Genomic DNA, 17,304 nt, shown 5'->3' with positions numbered 1-17,304 from the left:
TGCCACAAACAACTGCTTTCATGGCTTTTGATGCCTTCTGGTTAGCCTAAGGTCCTGTTAAACCATTACACATCAGTTTTCAACTTTACTAAATCTTACCAGTTTGCACGCTACTTGCTAAACTGAAAACAAAGTCGTGCAACATTTCTTGCATTACTGATCTGAACAGTGTATAGTGAGGGAACATTTAGGGGTATACATGAAAATGCTTACCACAAAGCGCGTTAATGTGTTTTGCAGTAAGTAGCTTATTTGCGTGCACTAAGCATGTGGTATTTATTTTTATGTATTCATTTTCTAGAGGGGGCAAGACAGGGGTGGAGAATGGGCATGGATGCGCTATCCAGCTAGCACGTTCCAATTACCATGCGATAACTGGTTAGTGCATCCATAATTCAGGAGCTCTTGGTGCCTCCTAAATGGGGGGGGGGGGGTGGTAAGTGTTCCCATGCCAATTTTTTTTTCACGTTATCCACGCTAATGCAAACATTAGCAAACAACCTGAAAGAGAAATACTGGAAACCAACTTATTTCCTGAGTGTGTTAGAAATAGGCTTAGCACGCAGGAAAAGTCCTGTGTTACCATGCACTAAGCTAATTTACTAGCACCCTTCAGTAGTCATACCCCTTAGTTGTATTCACACACAGACCATAACTTTACACCAAATTATAGATCCAGAGAAGGTCTCTGATTTCCAACTAGTTTTTTTTCCCCTTTCACCATCTCCAATGTACAATTTTTTAGAAGACATGATGACTGGAATCTCTGGAGACTCATGGCAGCAGAGAGCTATGACTACCCTTTAAAGAAGTCCCTGCTTTAATCCTGAGGAAAACAGGCATATAAACATTGCATGTTCAATATTGATCATCAAGGGGAGCACATCTTGGTCACTGTAAATGCTGCAGATTTAGGTTTGCTCTCACATCTGTAAAATTATTGGGTTTTATATGGCCTGCAGAACTACTTAGAATCAAGCTTGTTCTAGAGCAGATCTCAGCCTGGTCCTTGGAACCACCCTGTTCAGGCTGGCTTTCAAAGTATCAACAATTAATACATATGATATATATTTGCATGCACTGTCTCCACTGCATGCAAGTGTATCTCATGCATATTCATTGTGGATATCCTGAGGATTGGCTTGGGAACTAATGTTCTGAAGGTGATAGCCATTTTGCTCTTCTAGAGCTTCTATACAGCAGTAATGTTAAATGGCTGTACTTCTTATGCAAAAAAAAAAAAGGGTAACTGTGGCTCACCCTTCACTGTTGTTACTGTATGCAAAATACAAAAGAATCCAGTCTTGGTCAATTATAAGAAAGTACTAGCTGTGGATCCTGTATACAAAACTGAGGAAGTGTTTAGGGATATTATTTAGTAACTAGTAAAAAAAGGCCCGTTTCTGACACAAATGAAACAGGCGCTAGCAAGGTTTTCCTCGCAGTGTGTATGTTTGAGAGAGTGTATGTGAGAGTGACTGTGTGTGAGAGAGAGAGTGAATGTGCAGGTGTGTGTGTGTGTGAGAGAGAGTGAGTGAGTCTGGGTGCGAGTGTGTGAGAATGAGTGTGTGTGCAAGTGCGTATGTGAGAATGAGTGTGTGTGCAAGTGCGTATGTGAGAGACAGTGTGAGAGAGAGAGTGTGTTTCACACAGATACAGTGTGTGCGAGAGAGAGAGAGTGTGTGAGACACAGACTCTCTGTGAGACTGAGTGTATGAGACCAAGAGAGTGTGTGAGTGACTGTGTGACACATAGAGAGTGAATGTGATATAGTGTGATACATAAGAGTGTGTGAGAGAGAGAAAGACATTGACTGAGAGAGAGAGAGAGAGAGAGAGTGTGTGACAGAGATACCTCCCCCCCCTCTGGTGTCAGGCCCCCCTCTCCCTCCCTGTCTCTGGTGTCAGTCCCCCCCCCCCTCTCTCTGGTGTCTGAGCATTACTGTGCAGGACGCTGAGCTCTGGCTGTGCTTCAAGGAACTGACCAATCCTATTTAATAGAATGCACCTCCAACATTCTGAAGCCGAGAAACCTCATGTGGTTGGTCACTTCTGCTTGTGACGAACCCGGAAGTATGTGATGTCATTTCAGCAGATGGATACAGACAGCAGGAATGCCTTAGCCATGCAGTCAGCTTCAGAATGTTGGAGGTGCGTTTTATTATATAGGATAATTTAGTGACCCAGTAATTATGGGGCTGTAACCCCTTCCCCCCCCCTGACGATATGGAAGGTCTGTGGTTTATAAAACTAGTAAACCTGAAGTTACCATAAAATAAGGCTGTCTGCAATGGCATCAGAAATCAATTTGCAATACAATTCTTGAGTTTTGAGAGTTTAAGGTTATTTGTTGCTTGTAAAACAAAGTACACACTTCACTTCCTGTTTCTAAATGCTGACCATTAAAAAAACCCCAAAAACTAAATAAAGCTTTTTAAAACATTGTGACTGTACATTTGCCTAGTAATAAGGATTGAGTTCTGAATAGTAGAAGAAAGCATTCTTAGACAACAATATATACGTCTTAGGACTGGTATGACAGCAATGGGCTCAATATACTTTTAAGAATAATATTTTGAATGAAGTTGCCACCAATGGCACTTTCATAAACTCTATCACATAAGCCATATCTCTAAGGTAGTTCATAAAACTTTTCAGCTGATTACTATCTCATAAACACATGACCAAACGCATCTATGTTCCTTACCAGTCCAGACAGTATATATGTTGCCTTGCTAATAGAGGGCCTGATTTACTAAGGATTTTTTCCTTCATCTGTAGTAAGGTGTAAAAGAGCTTAGTAAATAAATCCCATAATAAGCTAGAGTTGTACATGTGAAACAAAGCTATTTAAAGGGCCAAACCTGATTGGCTGTAGCTGTTGCAGCGAAGGGGACGCTGGTAGCAGGTGTTGTTGCTGCAGACACAGTGGTGGGCGTGGCACCGTGCATCATGGGCACTTTTCAGTAGGAAACCATGGAAGCGACATACAGGAGGGTGGAGCATTTATGGTAACCATGGCAACAGATGGTGGATTTGGGGGCGTGGCAGGTATCACAGCAACAAGCCATGTGACATCACCATGAAGGATACACCAGGGCGCAGCATGCAATCACAGTGCAAAGCAAGGCAGCAATTTTCAAAAAGAAAAAAAAAAAAAAAAAGAGAGAGAGAAGGGGAAAAGCTAATTATAATTAAAGAAAACTAAAACATTCTTAACACTTAGTATATTTATAAGCATAAAATGTTTTACATTCTCCTACTGAACGAACAACATGATGTATTCCACATATCCTGAACAGTGACCCATGAATTTTTTAATCTAAAACTGTTCTTGAACCTTCCTCCTTGAGAAGTGGCCCTCTTTATTAAGCGTATGACTGATAATCCCTTTTTCCCCGATATTTTTGCTATGCTTATCACACACAGGAAAGTATAGTCTTTACTTTCTGTAGCCTCAAATTAGATTATACAAAACTTCATAGTTAAGGTAAAATTTAGTAAAAGTAAAGCAGCGTTTTAATTAAGCAATAGGGCACAGCAGGCCATGCATTTCTGCCAGATTAGGGCCCTGTTCAAGGATGCCAAGCTGAAAGGCAAGCGTCAGTTACCACCACAGAAGAGCCAGTTAGAATCATCAAAATATTAGTACAGCTCTGCTGCCTCTTCTAGGTTTATTTCTGGGTCTTATTTCTCTTATGTCTTAGTAGATCTTTATTCCTTGTACCTGTGAGAATAAAAGGTGTGCAACATTTAGTCACAGCGACCCTATGGTCAATGTTATATTGGCCATAGGTGCCACTGACCAAACCAAACAAAAGAGGCAGGTCCTAGCAATAAAGATAACATTAAAAAAAAAAAAAAAAAAACGTCCAAAGGTATAATTCCAAGGTTTACTGTAGAAACACGTGGCCGCATCAGGGGCCAGCGGACCGTTACAAGCCTCAGTGATGGAGGATTATTTACCTCCATTGCAGAGATGTAAGAAGATAAGTTTTTTTGGTATTTACAAAGATATTCAAAAAGACTCTAAGATTTTAAATTCATAAGCCTCCACTGACCCCTGATGCAGCCTTTTCAGGCAAAAAGTGACCACATTGGGCATGTTATCTACCAATACATACAGAATCCTCTTTCCTCATTTAAAATTTTACTTAAAACGCACTTGTTTCAGTCTACTTTTGATAGATAGCTAATATTTTTCTATTTAATCTGATTGCTCTGCAGGACTGCTTTAGCCTAAGACCCTGAGACATGCAGTGGGTTTGCTAATCTCAGGGCTTTTTTTGTACCGGTACCTTTTTTCTCCCCGGCGAGTCCTGCATCCTTCCTCTCACTCCCCTACTTACTGTTTTTCCTGGACTCAGAAGCTCAAATGGTGCAGGCAGCAATTGAGAGAGGCTGGCAGCGTCAGAATTTCCCTCTGCGAGTCCCGCCTATGTTGTTTCAACTTCCTGTTTCCGCATAGGCGGGACTCGCAGAGGGAAATGCCGACGCTGCCAGCCTCTCTCAATCGCTGCACCGTTCGCGCTGCTGAGTCCGACGCTGGCAGCCTTTCTATCGCTTCGCTGGCAGGCAGTGGAGAAGGAGGACGGGCTGGGAGGAGGATGGGCTGGAGGAAGAAGAATCACTGGACATGGGAGAAGGGAGGGCAGGGGACAGAGGAGAATCGCTGGACATCGATGGGAGGGGAGCGCAGGGAAGAGAGAATTGCTGGACATCGATGAGAGGGGAGGGCAGGGATGAGAATTGCTGGACATGGAGGGGAGAGAGGAGAATCGCTGGACACGGATGGGAAGGGAGGGCAGGGAAGAGAGAATTGCTGGACACCGATGGGAGGGCAGGGCAGGGGAGAATCGCTGGACACAGATGGGAGAGGTGGGCAGGGAAGAGAGATTTTCTGGACGTGGATGGGAGGAGAGGGCAGGGAAGACAGAATTGCTGGACATGGATGGAAGGAGAGGGCAGGGGGCAGAGAAGAATCACTGGACATGGATGGGAGGGGAGAGCAAGGGAAGGAGGAGACATACTGGGCATGGATGGGAGGGGAGGTCAGCGAAGAGAGATTCGCTGGACATGGATGGGAGGGCAGGGGAGAGAGGAGAATAATTGGAAATGGATGAGAGGGGAGGGAAGGGAAGGGAAGGGGGAGAGGAGAATTGCTGGACATGGACGGCAGGGGAGGACAGGGGACAGAGGAGAATCACTGGACATGGATGGAAGGGGAGGGCAGGGGAGAGAGGAGAATAATTGGACATGGATGAGAGGGGAGGACAGGGGACAGAGGAGAATCACTGGACATGGGAGGGCAGGGGAGAGAGGAGACATGCTGGACATGGATGGAGGGAGGGGAGGGAAGAGAGGAAGGAGATGCACATGGATGGGAGGGCAGGGAAGAGAGGAGAAATGCTGAAAATGGATGAAGAGGAGAGCAGGAGATAGAGGAGAATCGTTGGACATGGATGGATGGAGGGGTTGGCGGGGAGAGAGCAGAAATGCTGGACTTGGATGGAGGAGAGGGGAGAGAGAATTATTGCTTTATATGGATACAGGGGAGGGAAGAAAGGAGAAATGCTGGACATGGATGGAGGGGAGGAGAGAGGAGAAGTGCTGAACATGGATGGAGGGGAAGAAAGAAAATAGAAGAAGATGCACATGGATGGAGATGAGAGAAAGGCAAGAGAGGAGAAAAACTGCACATGGATGGAGAAAATAAGCAAAAGCTGGATCCACGTTATACCTCCTCCAGTCAATTCCATGGAGGAGGACCCAGCTTTTACTTATGGATGTATGGCAAGAAATGAAGAAGAAAGGAGTACAGTAAAGAAATAAATGGAAAGGAAGCCCTGGAAACGAGTTAAGGGAACAGATAGAGAGCAGCAGAATCAGAGACTGGGACCAATATGGATAGAAAAACAAAGTCACCAGACAGCAAAGGTAGAAAAAAAATCATTTTATTTTCATTTTAGTGTTTGGAATATGTCCAATTTGAGAATTTACATCTGTTGTCTTATTTTGCACTGGGTATACTGGAGCTGTAACAGCTTAAAAAAATTATTTATAATGAAAAAAAATCACGTTATTTTTTCTCCTATACTAGTATAATATTTTCAATGATGTCTGTTTATATGCGCCATGGCTGGTATAAGGGGTGCGGCCAACATAGGGGTGGAGCCATATGTGGTGACCCTATAGATGCCGGCATTTAAGCTTGCTCATAGCAGACTTAATTGCAAGCATCTACAGTTAGGCGCAGTTTATGCTTAAGAGTGACTCCATAAAAGATGCATACTCTTTATAGAATTGTGCTTAGCGTGTTAAATTTTCAGCATCAATTTTTAGGTGCTACTTATAGAATATACCCCTAAAAGCCTTCAGAAATAAGGTGTACCATAAATATTTTAAATTAAATCTTTGCAATTTTATAACTTGGCGCCAAGATGTAGGCACCACAATGGGGAACATTTATCACCTGTTCTATAATGGCTTTGGAGCACACCTAGGTCATTATAGAATATTAATACAAAGCTGCTTTGGTACACTGAAATTTAGGCACGCCAACTTATGACAGGTCAGTAAAGGCCTAAGCTGGTGGGCCTAAGTTCGGCTTGCATTGTGCACAACTGATAGTATTCTATATGCTGCATGCTTCATCTATGTGAATACCCTCCTTGCAGATATGCACTGAGGTGAATTGTACATATAGTGCCAAAAAAAAGTGTTATTCTATAAGCGGCGCCTTAAATTAGATGCAGTTTACAGAACAGTGCTTACGCCCAGGAATTACACCTAACTTTAGGTGTGGCCACTTGCACCACAACCAAACGTAATGCTTACATTAGGCGCGTATCCCCCCTTATTCTATAACAACACATGTAAATACTAGGAATGCCCCGTTCCGCCCATAACCCTCCCATTTCTGCACCTCCTTTTTTTACTCACATGTAAAATTTAGGTGCCGATCTCACGCCTAAATTTACATGCACCCAATTATTGATAGTTAAGGGCTTGCTACTCAATTAATTAGCATGTGCATCTTGGGAACGATTACAAATTTGGCGCCACATATAGAATCTGGGGGTTAGCATCTAAAGAATGAGGAGGTTGTATTTTCCTCGTTATAAGAAATGAATGCCGTACACCAGCGTTGCATTGCACTGAAGTTTGGCTTCTCAGGGTTTCCATTTCAGTTTTTGCCGACACATGTCTGTTTCTAATTTGTAGTCCCTCGTGGTCTTATTCTGTCGTACATGAGGGGTGTCTATTTTTTGCAAGTGTGACAAAGGACAGTTAGTTCACTGGTGCTTAGTTTCCATGTAGGGTTCTACAATGGTCAGTTTTAAGGTTCACTGGTGTCGTACACCCTAGATTGCATTCTTTTCTGTTTGAATCCTGGGAAACAGTGATGTTACGGTATGTCAGGTTTGGTACACAGATTCTGAATATGTTTCTTGGAGGGTCTTATTTACTAAACCATGTTGGGGGTCGTTTCTGGCACTTGGGGAAAGGCAGTCATGTGCTATAATGGAGCAATGATCACTATTACACATTAACACCCCCCTAATTGCTAAAAATTGCGTTTGCAAATTTGGGCACACACCCAATTTGTGCATGCAATTTAATTGAATAACCAGTCAATTAGCACTGATAATTGGCTTCTCAACAAACAATTATTGGTACTAATTAGATTTAATAAAACTTTACATGCAAGTTCAAAAAGGGGACACGGCCATGGGACGATCATGGGCATATTGAGGGCGTTCCCACAACCTATGCGTGTTGTTATAGAATAACGGGGATCTGTGCCTAATTTAGGAGTGGGGATTTACACTAAAATTTCATATATAGCTACAGTGTTATGTACTAAAGTTAATGAACTTCCAAGCTCACAGTACTGTGTTTAGGGTGAGGCATACTTATTTCTTAAAGGCATGGCTTGTAGTTATGGAAAAAGTCAGAACCGTAGTCAGGCCACCTATGGCCAAATGAAGAAGTAAAAAACAAAAAAGGAAACAACTCTTTCCACGGAAGACCAGCAAACAAGCAAAACAAAAGTGAAAGTCACCAAAGCTATGAATGCTCAAGACAGCCAAACTAAATAAATATCTGAAAACTGATTGTAACATCCAGCATCATTTATTAAAAATGTCCATAAGTGGTTAAACCTCAGTTCTACATGAAACCAAGACCCAACGCGGGCCATGTTTTGGCACGCACGCCTTTGTCAGGGGTCCTTTAAAAACAGGACATGAGTGCAAGAATACAAAAAGGTAAACAAATAAATGACACAGTAATAACTATACATGGAGGTGAGTAAAAAAAAAAAAAATATATATATATATATGTGTGTGTGAGTAAAATATATATATACTTGGATGCGAATAAAAATGATAAGTCCCAATCAGTGCAACATAATATGGATGCCATATACAATGTGAGATAAAAACGTATCAGTGTACAATATCAAATATGTGATTAAAAAAACAAACTTACTACTACTTAACATTTCTAGAGCGCTACTAGGGTTACGCAGTGCTGTACAAATTAATAACTAAGGACGGTCCCTGCTCAGAAGAGCTTACAATCTAAAGGACGAAATGTCAAGTTGGGGTAGTCTAGATTTCCTGAGTAGAGGTGTTGTGATTAGGTGCCGAAAGCGACATTGAAGAGGTGGGCTTTGAGCAATATCAAATATGTGATTAAAAAAACAAACTTTAAAATAGGAAAGTGCAAAAACTGTGGAAAATAGAGAAAGATTAGAAAATACCAAACCTATATAGAGATAAAGAACCACAAAAAAGTTTTACCTTTAAATTCAGCATCTTAGAATTTATCTTTTTGTGTTTTCTTACACTCATGTTGTTTTTAAAGGGCCCCTGATGAAAGCCTGCGTGCTGAAATACGGTCCGTGTCGGGTCTTGGTTTCATGCAGAATTGAGGTTTAATCACTTATGGACATTTTTAATAAATGATGCTGGATATTACAATCAGCTTTCAGACATTTTGGACATTTTTAATAAATGATGCCGGATATTACAATCAGTTTTCAGACATTTACTTAGTTTGGCTGTCTTGAACATTCATGCCTTTAGTGACTTCCACTTTTATTTTGCTTGTTTGCTGGTCTTCCATGAAAGAGTTGGTTCCTTTTTTGTTTTTCACTTCTTCATTTGGCCATAGGTGGCCTGGCTACGGTTCTGACTTTTTCCATAACTACAAGCTGTGCCTTTAAGAATTTCTTTCCCTCTGTGCATTCTTAAGTTGTTCAAGCTGCATTCATGCTTTGTAGGTGTCAGTGTTATGTCTGCATGGGGTTATGGTAAGGGTCAGCACAACAGGACGCAGGTTTGCTTCATAATGAAGAGTCGTTAGTCAGGACATGTTCTAGAATAGTTTTCATCTCCTCATCAACTGAACTCTAATCAGACACAAACACCTGGTTGCTGCAAATGTGTGCTGTCTGAAATGTTTGGGTGCGGCTGTAAAAAGCCAGGTGTGTGCTCTCATGAAAGACACAGGCTGTTAAGATTTCACTATGGAAGGGAACAGTACAGCATCTAGTAGTTACTGATGCAAATACTGGAAAAGATAAATGTCAGGATGGATCCAGCACCAATGGTTATTGTACTGTGAAGAACTCTTAAGCCGTTCAATAATTGCCAAATAATAACTAACTGACTGACTGGTAACTGTACTCCTTTTTAACCTTCCAGTTAATGCTAAAGAGCTGTTTCATACAATGGAGCAACTTGAAAGGAGATGTACTGTGAACACATACATGAAAGATGTTTTCCACTTCACGGCCCTTAAGGAACAGGAACAAAGTAGCCGCCTATTGAAATGATAGGCCGCCTGATAGTCAGCGCTATTTAACCGGCCAGGAACAGCTCCTGGCCGGTTAAATAGAATTTAGCCAGCTAACTGCTAATATTCAGTGGGAGATAGCCAGTTATCGCCACTGAATATTCGCTGTTAGTGCATAGTGCTTAACTGCCTATACTGCGTGATATAGCTGGCTATGTGTGAATATTCAAGCATTGGTCAACTAAGTTTAACTGCCAAATTGGATGGCCTAAATAGCAGTCTTATCTTTGGACGCAGGGCCGTGCCGATGCGGTAAGCGCCGCAGGGGGGCGCCCACCTCTGGAGGGCGCCGCCGCGGTGCTTACCCTCGCCCCGCGCCGCAAAGGCCTTTAAATATTTCACCTGGGTCGCAGCAGCGTCAGTGAAAGCGCTGCCGACCAGCAAGGGCGGGGCGGTGGGGGCGGTCCGCCCCGAGTGTCATAAAAAAGGGGGGTGCCGCCGCTCCCGCTGCTCTTCTTCCTGGCAGCCCCTCCCCCGCACCAGCCCTTTAAAAATAAATTGCCGACGCGAATAGCGAGCGCAGCACCTCGTGTGCAAGTAAAAGAAGCGGATCCGATCATCTCATTGGGCCTTCCCTCACTGTCCCGCCCTCCTCTGACGCAACTTCCTATTTCCTCTAGGGCGGGACAGTGAAGGAAGGCCCAATGAGATGATCGGATCCGCTTCTTTTACTTGCACACGAGGTGCTGCGCTCCCTATCGCGTCGGCAATTTATTTTTAAAGACCGGGTGGCAGGGAGAAGACGAGGCAGGGTGAGGGTGGGGGACAGATGGGGTGAAGGTGGGGGGGACTCGGATAGCAGAAGGGACTGGGTGGGAGACAGATGGGGTGAGGGGGACTCGGATGGGCAGAAGGGACTGGGTGGGAGACAGATGGGGTGAGGGTGGGGGGCACTCGGATGGGCAGAAGGGACTGGGTGGGAGCCAGATGGGGTGAGGGGGACTCGGATGGGCAGAAGGGACTGGGTGGGAGACAGATGGGGTGAGGGTGGGGGGCACTTGGATAGCAGAAGGGACTGGGTGGGAGACAGATGGGGTGAGGGTGGGGGGCACTTGGATAGCAGAAGGGACTGGGTGGGAGAAAGATGGGGTGAGGGGGACTCGGATGGGCAGAAGGGACTGGGTGGGAGACAGATGGGGTGAGGGTGGGGGGCACTTGGAAAGCAGAAGGGACTGGGTGGGAGCCAGATGGGGTGAGGGGGACTCGGATGGGCAGAAGGGACTGGGTGGGAGCCAGATGGGGTGAGGGGGACTCGGATGGGCAGAAGGGACTGGGTGGGAGACAGATGATAGGGTGAGGGTGGGGGGCACTTGGATAACAGAAGGGACTGGGTGGGACACAGATGGGGTGAGGGGGACTCAGATGGGCAGAAGGGACTGGGTGGGAGACAGATGGGGTGAGAGTGAGGGGCACTTGGATAGCAGAAGGGACTGGGTGGGAGCCAGATGGGGTGAGGGGGACTCGGATGGGCAGAAGGGACTGGGTGGGAGACAGATGGGGTGAGGGTGGGGGGCACTTGGATAGCAGAAGGGACTAGGTGGGAGACAGATGGGGGTGAGGGGGACTCGGATGGGCAGAAGGGACTGGGTGGGAGACAGATGGGGTGAGGGTGGGGGGCACTTGGATAGCAGAAGGGACTGGGTGGGAGCCAGATGGGGTGAGGGGGACTCGGATGGGCAGAAGGGACTGGGTGGGAGACAGATGGGGTGAGGGGCTATAGAAATGCTAAGTAGTAGTAGTAGTAGTAGTAGTAGTAGTGAGGGTGGGGGGCATTTGGATAGCAGAAGGGACTGGGTGGGAGACAGATGAGGTGAGGGGGACTCGGATGGGCAGAAGGGACTGGGTGGGAGACAGGGTGAGGGTGGGGGGCACTTGGATAGCAGAAGGGACTGGGTGGGAGCCAGATGGGGTGAGGGGGACTCGGATGGGCAGAAGGGACTGGGTGGGAGACAGATGAAATGGGGTGAGGGTGGGGCACTTGGATAGCAGAAGGGACTGGGTGGGAGACAGATGGGGTGAGGGGGACTCGGATGGGCAGAAGGGACTGGGTGGGAGACAGATGGGGTGAGGGTGGGGGCACTTGGATAGCAGAAGGGACTGGGTGGGAGACAGATGGGGTGAGGGGGACTTGGATGGGCAGAAGGGACTGGGTGGGAGACAGATGGGAGAAGGGGCATGGATCTGGAACTGGGGTCTGAAAAGTGAGCAGGAGGGAGAATGGGGTCATGCCTGGGGCAGAGGTGGATGGGAGAATCAATGGATCTGGAACTAGGGGCAGCCGCAGGTGGGAACTGGGAGCCGAAAAGAGGGGGCATTGAGAGAGGGGGGATAGATCCTGGATGGAATGGGGAGTGAGAGGGAGGGCAGACCCTGAATGGATGGGAGGGGGAAAGAGAGAGGGCAAATGGTGAATCGAAGGAGCAGAGAGAAAGGGCAGACAGTGGATAGAAGGGAGTGAAAGAGCAGACAGTGGATGGAAGGGGCAGAGATAGAGGGCAAATGCTGGAGGGAAAGGAGAGAGAGAGGGCAGATGATGGATGGAAGGGGGAGAGAGAGATGGCAGACTGGGGCAGATGGTGGATGGAAGGGGCAGAAATAGAGGGCAGATGTGGATGGAAGGCACATTAGAGAGGGCAGACACTGGATGGCAGAGAGAGAGCGAAGACAGATGCTGGATGGAAGGAAGACGGTGAAAAGAAGATGAGGAAAGCAGAAACCAAAGACAACACTGGATGGCAGAGAGAGAGCGAAGACAGATGCTGGATGGAAGGAAGACGGTGAAAAGAAGATGAGGAAAGCAGAAACCAAAGACAACAAACTGTAAATATATATTTTTATTATTTTGCTTTAGGATATAGTATTTTAGCTGTGTTAATAAATGTTTATAAATAGAACATGTAAATAAGGTAATCTTTTTATTGGACTAATTTTAATTTGACTTAACTTTCAGAGAACAAAACCCCCTTCCTCAGATCAGGATAGGATACTTTAACAGCACTATACTGTATTGACCTGAGGAAGGAGATTTTGGCCTCTGGAAGTTAAATGTATTAGTCCAATAAAATGGTATTATTTTATTTTCTGTATTTGTTTTATTTCTATTTGTTAATTTGTAAAGTGGTGATTGGTATTTGTTAGTTTTTTCAAATTTACATCTGCTGTCTTTATATTTTGCACAGTACTAGGAGACATTTTCTGTTTCTGTGGCGTTGCATTGTATGCAGAGTCTGGCATTGGGGGTTCAGTTTAATTTTTGTCTAAATAGAAAGTTTATGATTACTTATTCTATAGTGGATTAGGGTGTATCTGTGTTTGTGAAAAAGACATGGCTTTCAGTTGGCATTGACTGTGCAGGATCGACGATCTGTACTATTCTGTGTGGTTTCGTTTTACAATAGGTGAATTGATGTTCTAGTGCTCACTGTAGTGCTTAAGATGCTTTCCTTTTCCTTGTGTGACTCATAGAAACGACTGCTTATGGTATGGTAAAATTGCTCTATAGGTCGTGTTTTGTATTCTCGGTATGCCTAGTACTGGATTTGGGGGGGGGGGGGGGGGTGTTAAAAAAATGACCGGCCCCGGGTGTCAACTACCCTAGCTACGCCACTGCTGCCGACGTCTCCCTTCCCTTGCACTCGTTGGTTCCCTCAGTGTCCCGCCTTCTTCTGACGTCAGAAGAAGGCGGACACTGAGGGAACCAAGAGCGCAAAGGGAAGGGAGATGTCGGCAGCGCTCCGCTTTCACTGACGCTGCTGCGACCAGAAGTAAAAGATTTAAAGGCCCCAGGGCGCGGAGGGAAGGGCAGAGAGGCATGGATGGGAGGGCAGAGAGGCATCGATGGGAGGGCAGGGCCCAGGGAGAGGACAAATTGCTGGAAGGGGAGGGGAGAGAGGATTGCTGGCTATGGATGGAGGAGGGAAGGGCAGAGAGGGACAAGGATGGACATGGGGGCCCAGGGAGAGGACAAATTGCTGGAAATGGAGGGGAGGGGAGAGAGGAGGATTGCTGGCTATGGATGGAGGAGGGAAGGGCAGAGAGGGACAAGAATGGACATGGATGGGAGGGCAGGACCCAGGGAGAGAGGAGAAATTGCTGGAAATGGATATAGAGCAAGAAATGAAGAAGAAAGGAGAAAAGTAAAGAAATAAATGAAAAGGAAGCCCTGGAAATGGAGTTAAGAGGACAGATAGCAGCAGAATCAGATACTGGACCAGCATGATTGAAAAAAGAAAGTCACCAGACAACAAAGGTAGAAAAAAAATCATTTTATTTTCATTTTAGCATTTGGAATATGTCCACTTTGAGAATTTACATCTGCTATCTTATTTTGCAATGTATACCAATTTGTTTCTAAGAATATTGCTGACAATTCCTTTCAGTGTGGCAAGTGGTGAGCGATCATTTTCATGGGGGGGGGGGGGGGGGCGTGATCATTTTCACGGGGGGGGGGGGGGGGGGCGCCAATTGATAGTCTGCAGGGGGGCGCCAGAGACCCTAGGCACGGCCCTGTTTGGACGCTATAAACGTAACCGGAGAGTGCCGAATATTCACTTAGGGGCCCTTTTACTAAGCCACGTAGGCGTCTAAACGCGCCCAACGTGCATCAATTTGGAGTTACCGCTTGGCTACCACGTGGTAATTTTGTTTTTTACGCACGTCCGCTACACGCACCAGAAAATAATTTTTATTTTCTGGCATGCGGCGGAAACTGGGCGGTAATCGTCATTCTATGCATGTAGACATTACCGCTAAGTCAGTGGGTGGCGGTAAGGTCTCAGACCCAAAATGGACACATGCCAATTTTTACTTTGCTGCACGTCCATTTTCGGCAAAAATTTAAAAAAGGCCTTTTTTACAGGTGTGCTGAAAAAAAATGGATCTACACATGCCCAAAACATGAACCTACACTAGCGCAGCCCATTTTTCAGAGCACCTTAGTAAAAGGATCCCTTTTTTGGTTAAGTTTCAGCCGACCAAAAAAAACCTGGATATTCAATGTCAGTCCCCAGAAACAGCTGGGCCTTGAATACTCGAAGTCAGCACCGATTGTGGCACTTATGCGGGCTGCCTCCCATGGTCTGAATATCGGGCACATATTTTATAGAACTGAGCGCAAGTCAGAACCGCATGTAAACTCAAAAGAGTGCCAACTAACACACATTATTGACTGATAACAGCTTATTAACTAATTACTTCGTGCAGATGCTAGCGCTGAACATCCAGACCTTATTTAGCCCGCCGTGGTGAACACTTATTAAAACACTGACTGTCACAGGCTGAATGTTGCCTCTGATTTTTTTTTTTTAGATTTTTTTTTTTTTAATGTATGTAATCCTGGTGAAAGCCAGAGTATGGAACTTGTTACTAACTACATACTTGTTACTGCAATTTCTTTTCTCATTTATATGATACCCTAATATTTGGAGAGATGGGGCTATGTAGCAAAAAAATTAAAGTACAACATAGCACGCAAATGAATCTTTCAATTTAACACAACTGATAATGAAAATGTGCATACTCTCTATTTACATGTTCTCTCACATGCACTGGGAGACAAGAAACAACGTAATTTTGGAAGCAATATTCAAAAGGATGTCCATGGCTAAATAGGTGTTCACCTGTGGGGAAAAAAATCTGAAAAATGTTTTCCCCCCCAGCATGAGCAATGTACAAATGCTGTTCACACTGAACTACTTCTAACTATGTGAAAAAAAAAAGAAACGAGACAAGTCTGGGGAATCATTTTGGAAATCGCTGTACTCGTTCCCATGCAGACGTGCAGTATGTTCATGTGTGCGTGCTTGGTGGATTATCAAAGCGGTGTTGAAAATGAACTTGTGATCATGTGGGACTGCAAGCCTCACTGACAGCACCTTCATTGCCCTCCCCCTGCTTAGTTCCCGTCATCTGATCTGCACAGAAAAGTCTTTGATCAAACAACACAGGAATATGACTACTGTCCAGGTTGTCATCCTGGTCTTTAAAGCTCGCCTGGCTAGACTGGCGCTCAGGATACCTAAAGAGAATACGAATAAGACATATCTGTGTACAGTGGTGGCAGTGGATGCATTCATATCTCCTGCATATTGATAGGGCAGTGGTTCCCAAACCTGTTTCTGGAGGCACCCCAGCTAGTCAGGTTTTCAGGATACCCACAATGAATATTCATACTTATAAAACTGTAACCGTTGTTCCACTTATGTTGTAAACTGCACTGAAGTCTAAACAGGAGATATTAGCGTTATATAAGACCTAAATTGAATTGAACTGAATGAGAGAGATTTGCATGCACTGCCTCTACTGCATGCAAATCTATCTCACGAATATTCATTGTGGATATACTGAAAACCTCACTGGCTGAGGTACTCCCAGGAACAGGTTTGGGAACCACTGGACTAGGGATATGCAGAAAACCAAACTGGCTGAGTGGTCCCAAGGACTAGGTTTGTGAATCACTCATCCAGAACATTTTATAATGTTAAAAAAGCTTTTCTTACATTATGTCACTGCTCAGAGTGAAGCACATTGCAGAAAAGCAAACCCAGAGGCGGTCTTTCCTACAATGTGATGTTTAATCATATGAGCTGACAGATACAATAGTAATGAAGAGAATATGCCCCTTACAGTCTACAGAAGATGCATCACACCACCCAGCTGTGCAGTTTTCAAAGGCACACATTAGGTTTCTGCTATTTTATTTTTTGCTTTTTTTTTACGTTCAGGAAAGTTTAGGAGTTTGTATAGAAAAACCTACCAACACTTGCAGTGGGTGTCATGCACAGTACTGACCCTGTACACCATGCAGTGAAGCGTGGAAAGATGAACAAAAGGGATACTCCATTAGTCAAGCTTTAGTGTAAGAAATAAACATTAACTAGAAGCAGGTCATTTTTTTTTTTGCAGCATTCAGAATTTAAGCACATGCAAAACAGCCTAGATACTTAGCTCTAGAAACTTTGGGCCCCTTTTACCAAGCTGCGGCAAAAGGAGGCCTGTGCTGGCGCATGCTTTTGACAGGCACCGAGGCCCCTTTTACCGCAGCTGGTAAAAGGGTAGTCTTTATTTTCTGCAGGAAATGGATGTGCGGCCAGTAAAGCACTTGCCACGTGGCCATTTTTTTTTTGGGGGGGGGGGGGGGGGGGGGGGAAGCCCTTACCAGCACCCACTGAGGCCCACCCCGGCGCTACAAATATATTTTTGTAGTGCCGGATATGATGGCATGCTGGGGGTGGGAAGTACCACCAGGCTGCTGCGGTAGCCCAGCAGTACTTCCTGTTTAGCGAGCAGTAAGCCCGTGTTGGGTTTTCCGCCGCTTTGGGAAGGGGCCTTTAGCTCTTAAACATGACAATCATCTCTAATCAAGATAATTTATAGATATCTGGGCAGAAAATAAAACCACCTCTCTTTCCCATAAAGTGAATACTGTAATATGCATGTTTAG

At 45.1% G+C, this 17,304-nt stretch overlaps 1 protein-coding gene across 3 annotated transcripts in view; it reads right to left on the bottom strand.

Annotated features, from left to right (window-relative positions):
* The window catches only part of MBNL3 (muscleblind like splicing regulator 3), a 243,631-nt gene that overhangs the window by 8,692 nt on the left and 217,635 nt on the right, over positions 1–17,304 (bottom strand). For 2 of the 3 annotated variants that reach the window (XM_030209575.1, XM_030209576.1), the window contains one exon: positions 2,864–2,958. In XM_030209575.1, the coding sequence (XP_030065435.1) occupies positions 2,864–2,958 (95 nt within the window). Of the gene's footprint in view, positions 1–2,863; positions 2,959–16,617; positions 16,654–17,304 lie in introns of all 3 variants that reach the window. The other variant, XM_030209574.1, reaches the window with a different exon arrangement.

The sequence above is a fragment of the Microcaecilia unicolor genome, chromosome 7 (genome assembly GCF_901765095.1).
Source record: "Microcaecilia unicolor chromosome 7, aMicUni1.1, whole genome shotgun sequence".
Taxonomy (NCBI): domain Eukaryota; kingdom Metazoa; phylum Chordata; class Amphibia; order Gymnophiona; family Siphonopidae; genus Microcaecilia; species Microcaecilia unicolor.
Note: the sequence above shows the minus strand (reverse complement) of the source record. Positions and strands in the feature narration are given on the sequence as shown.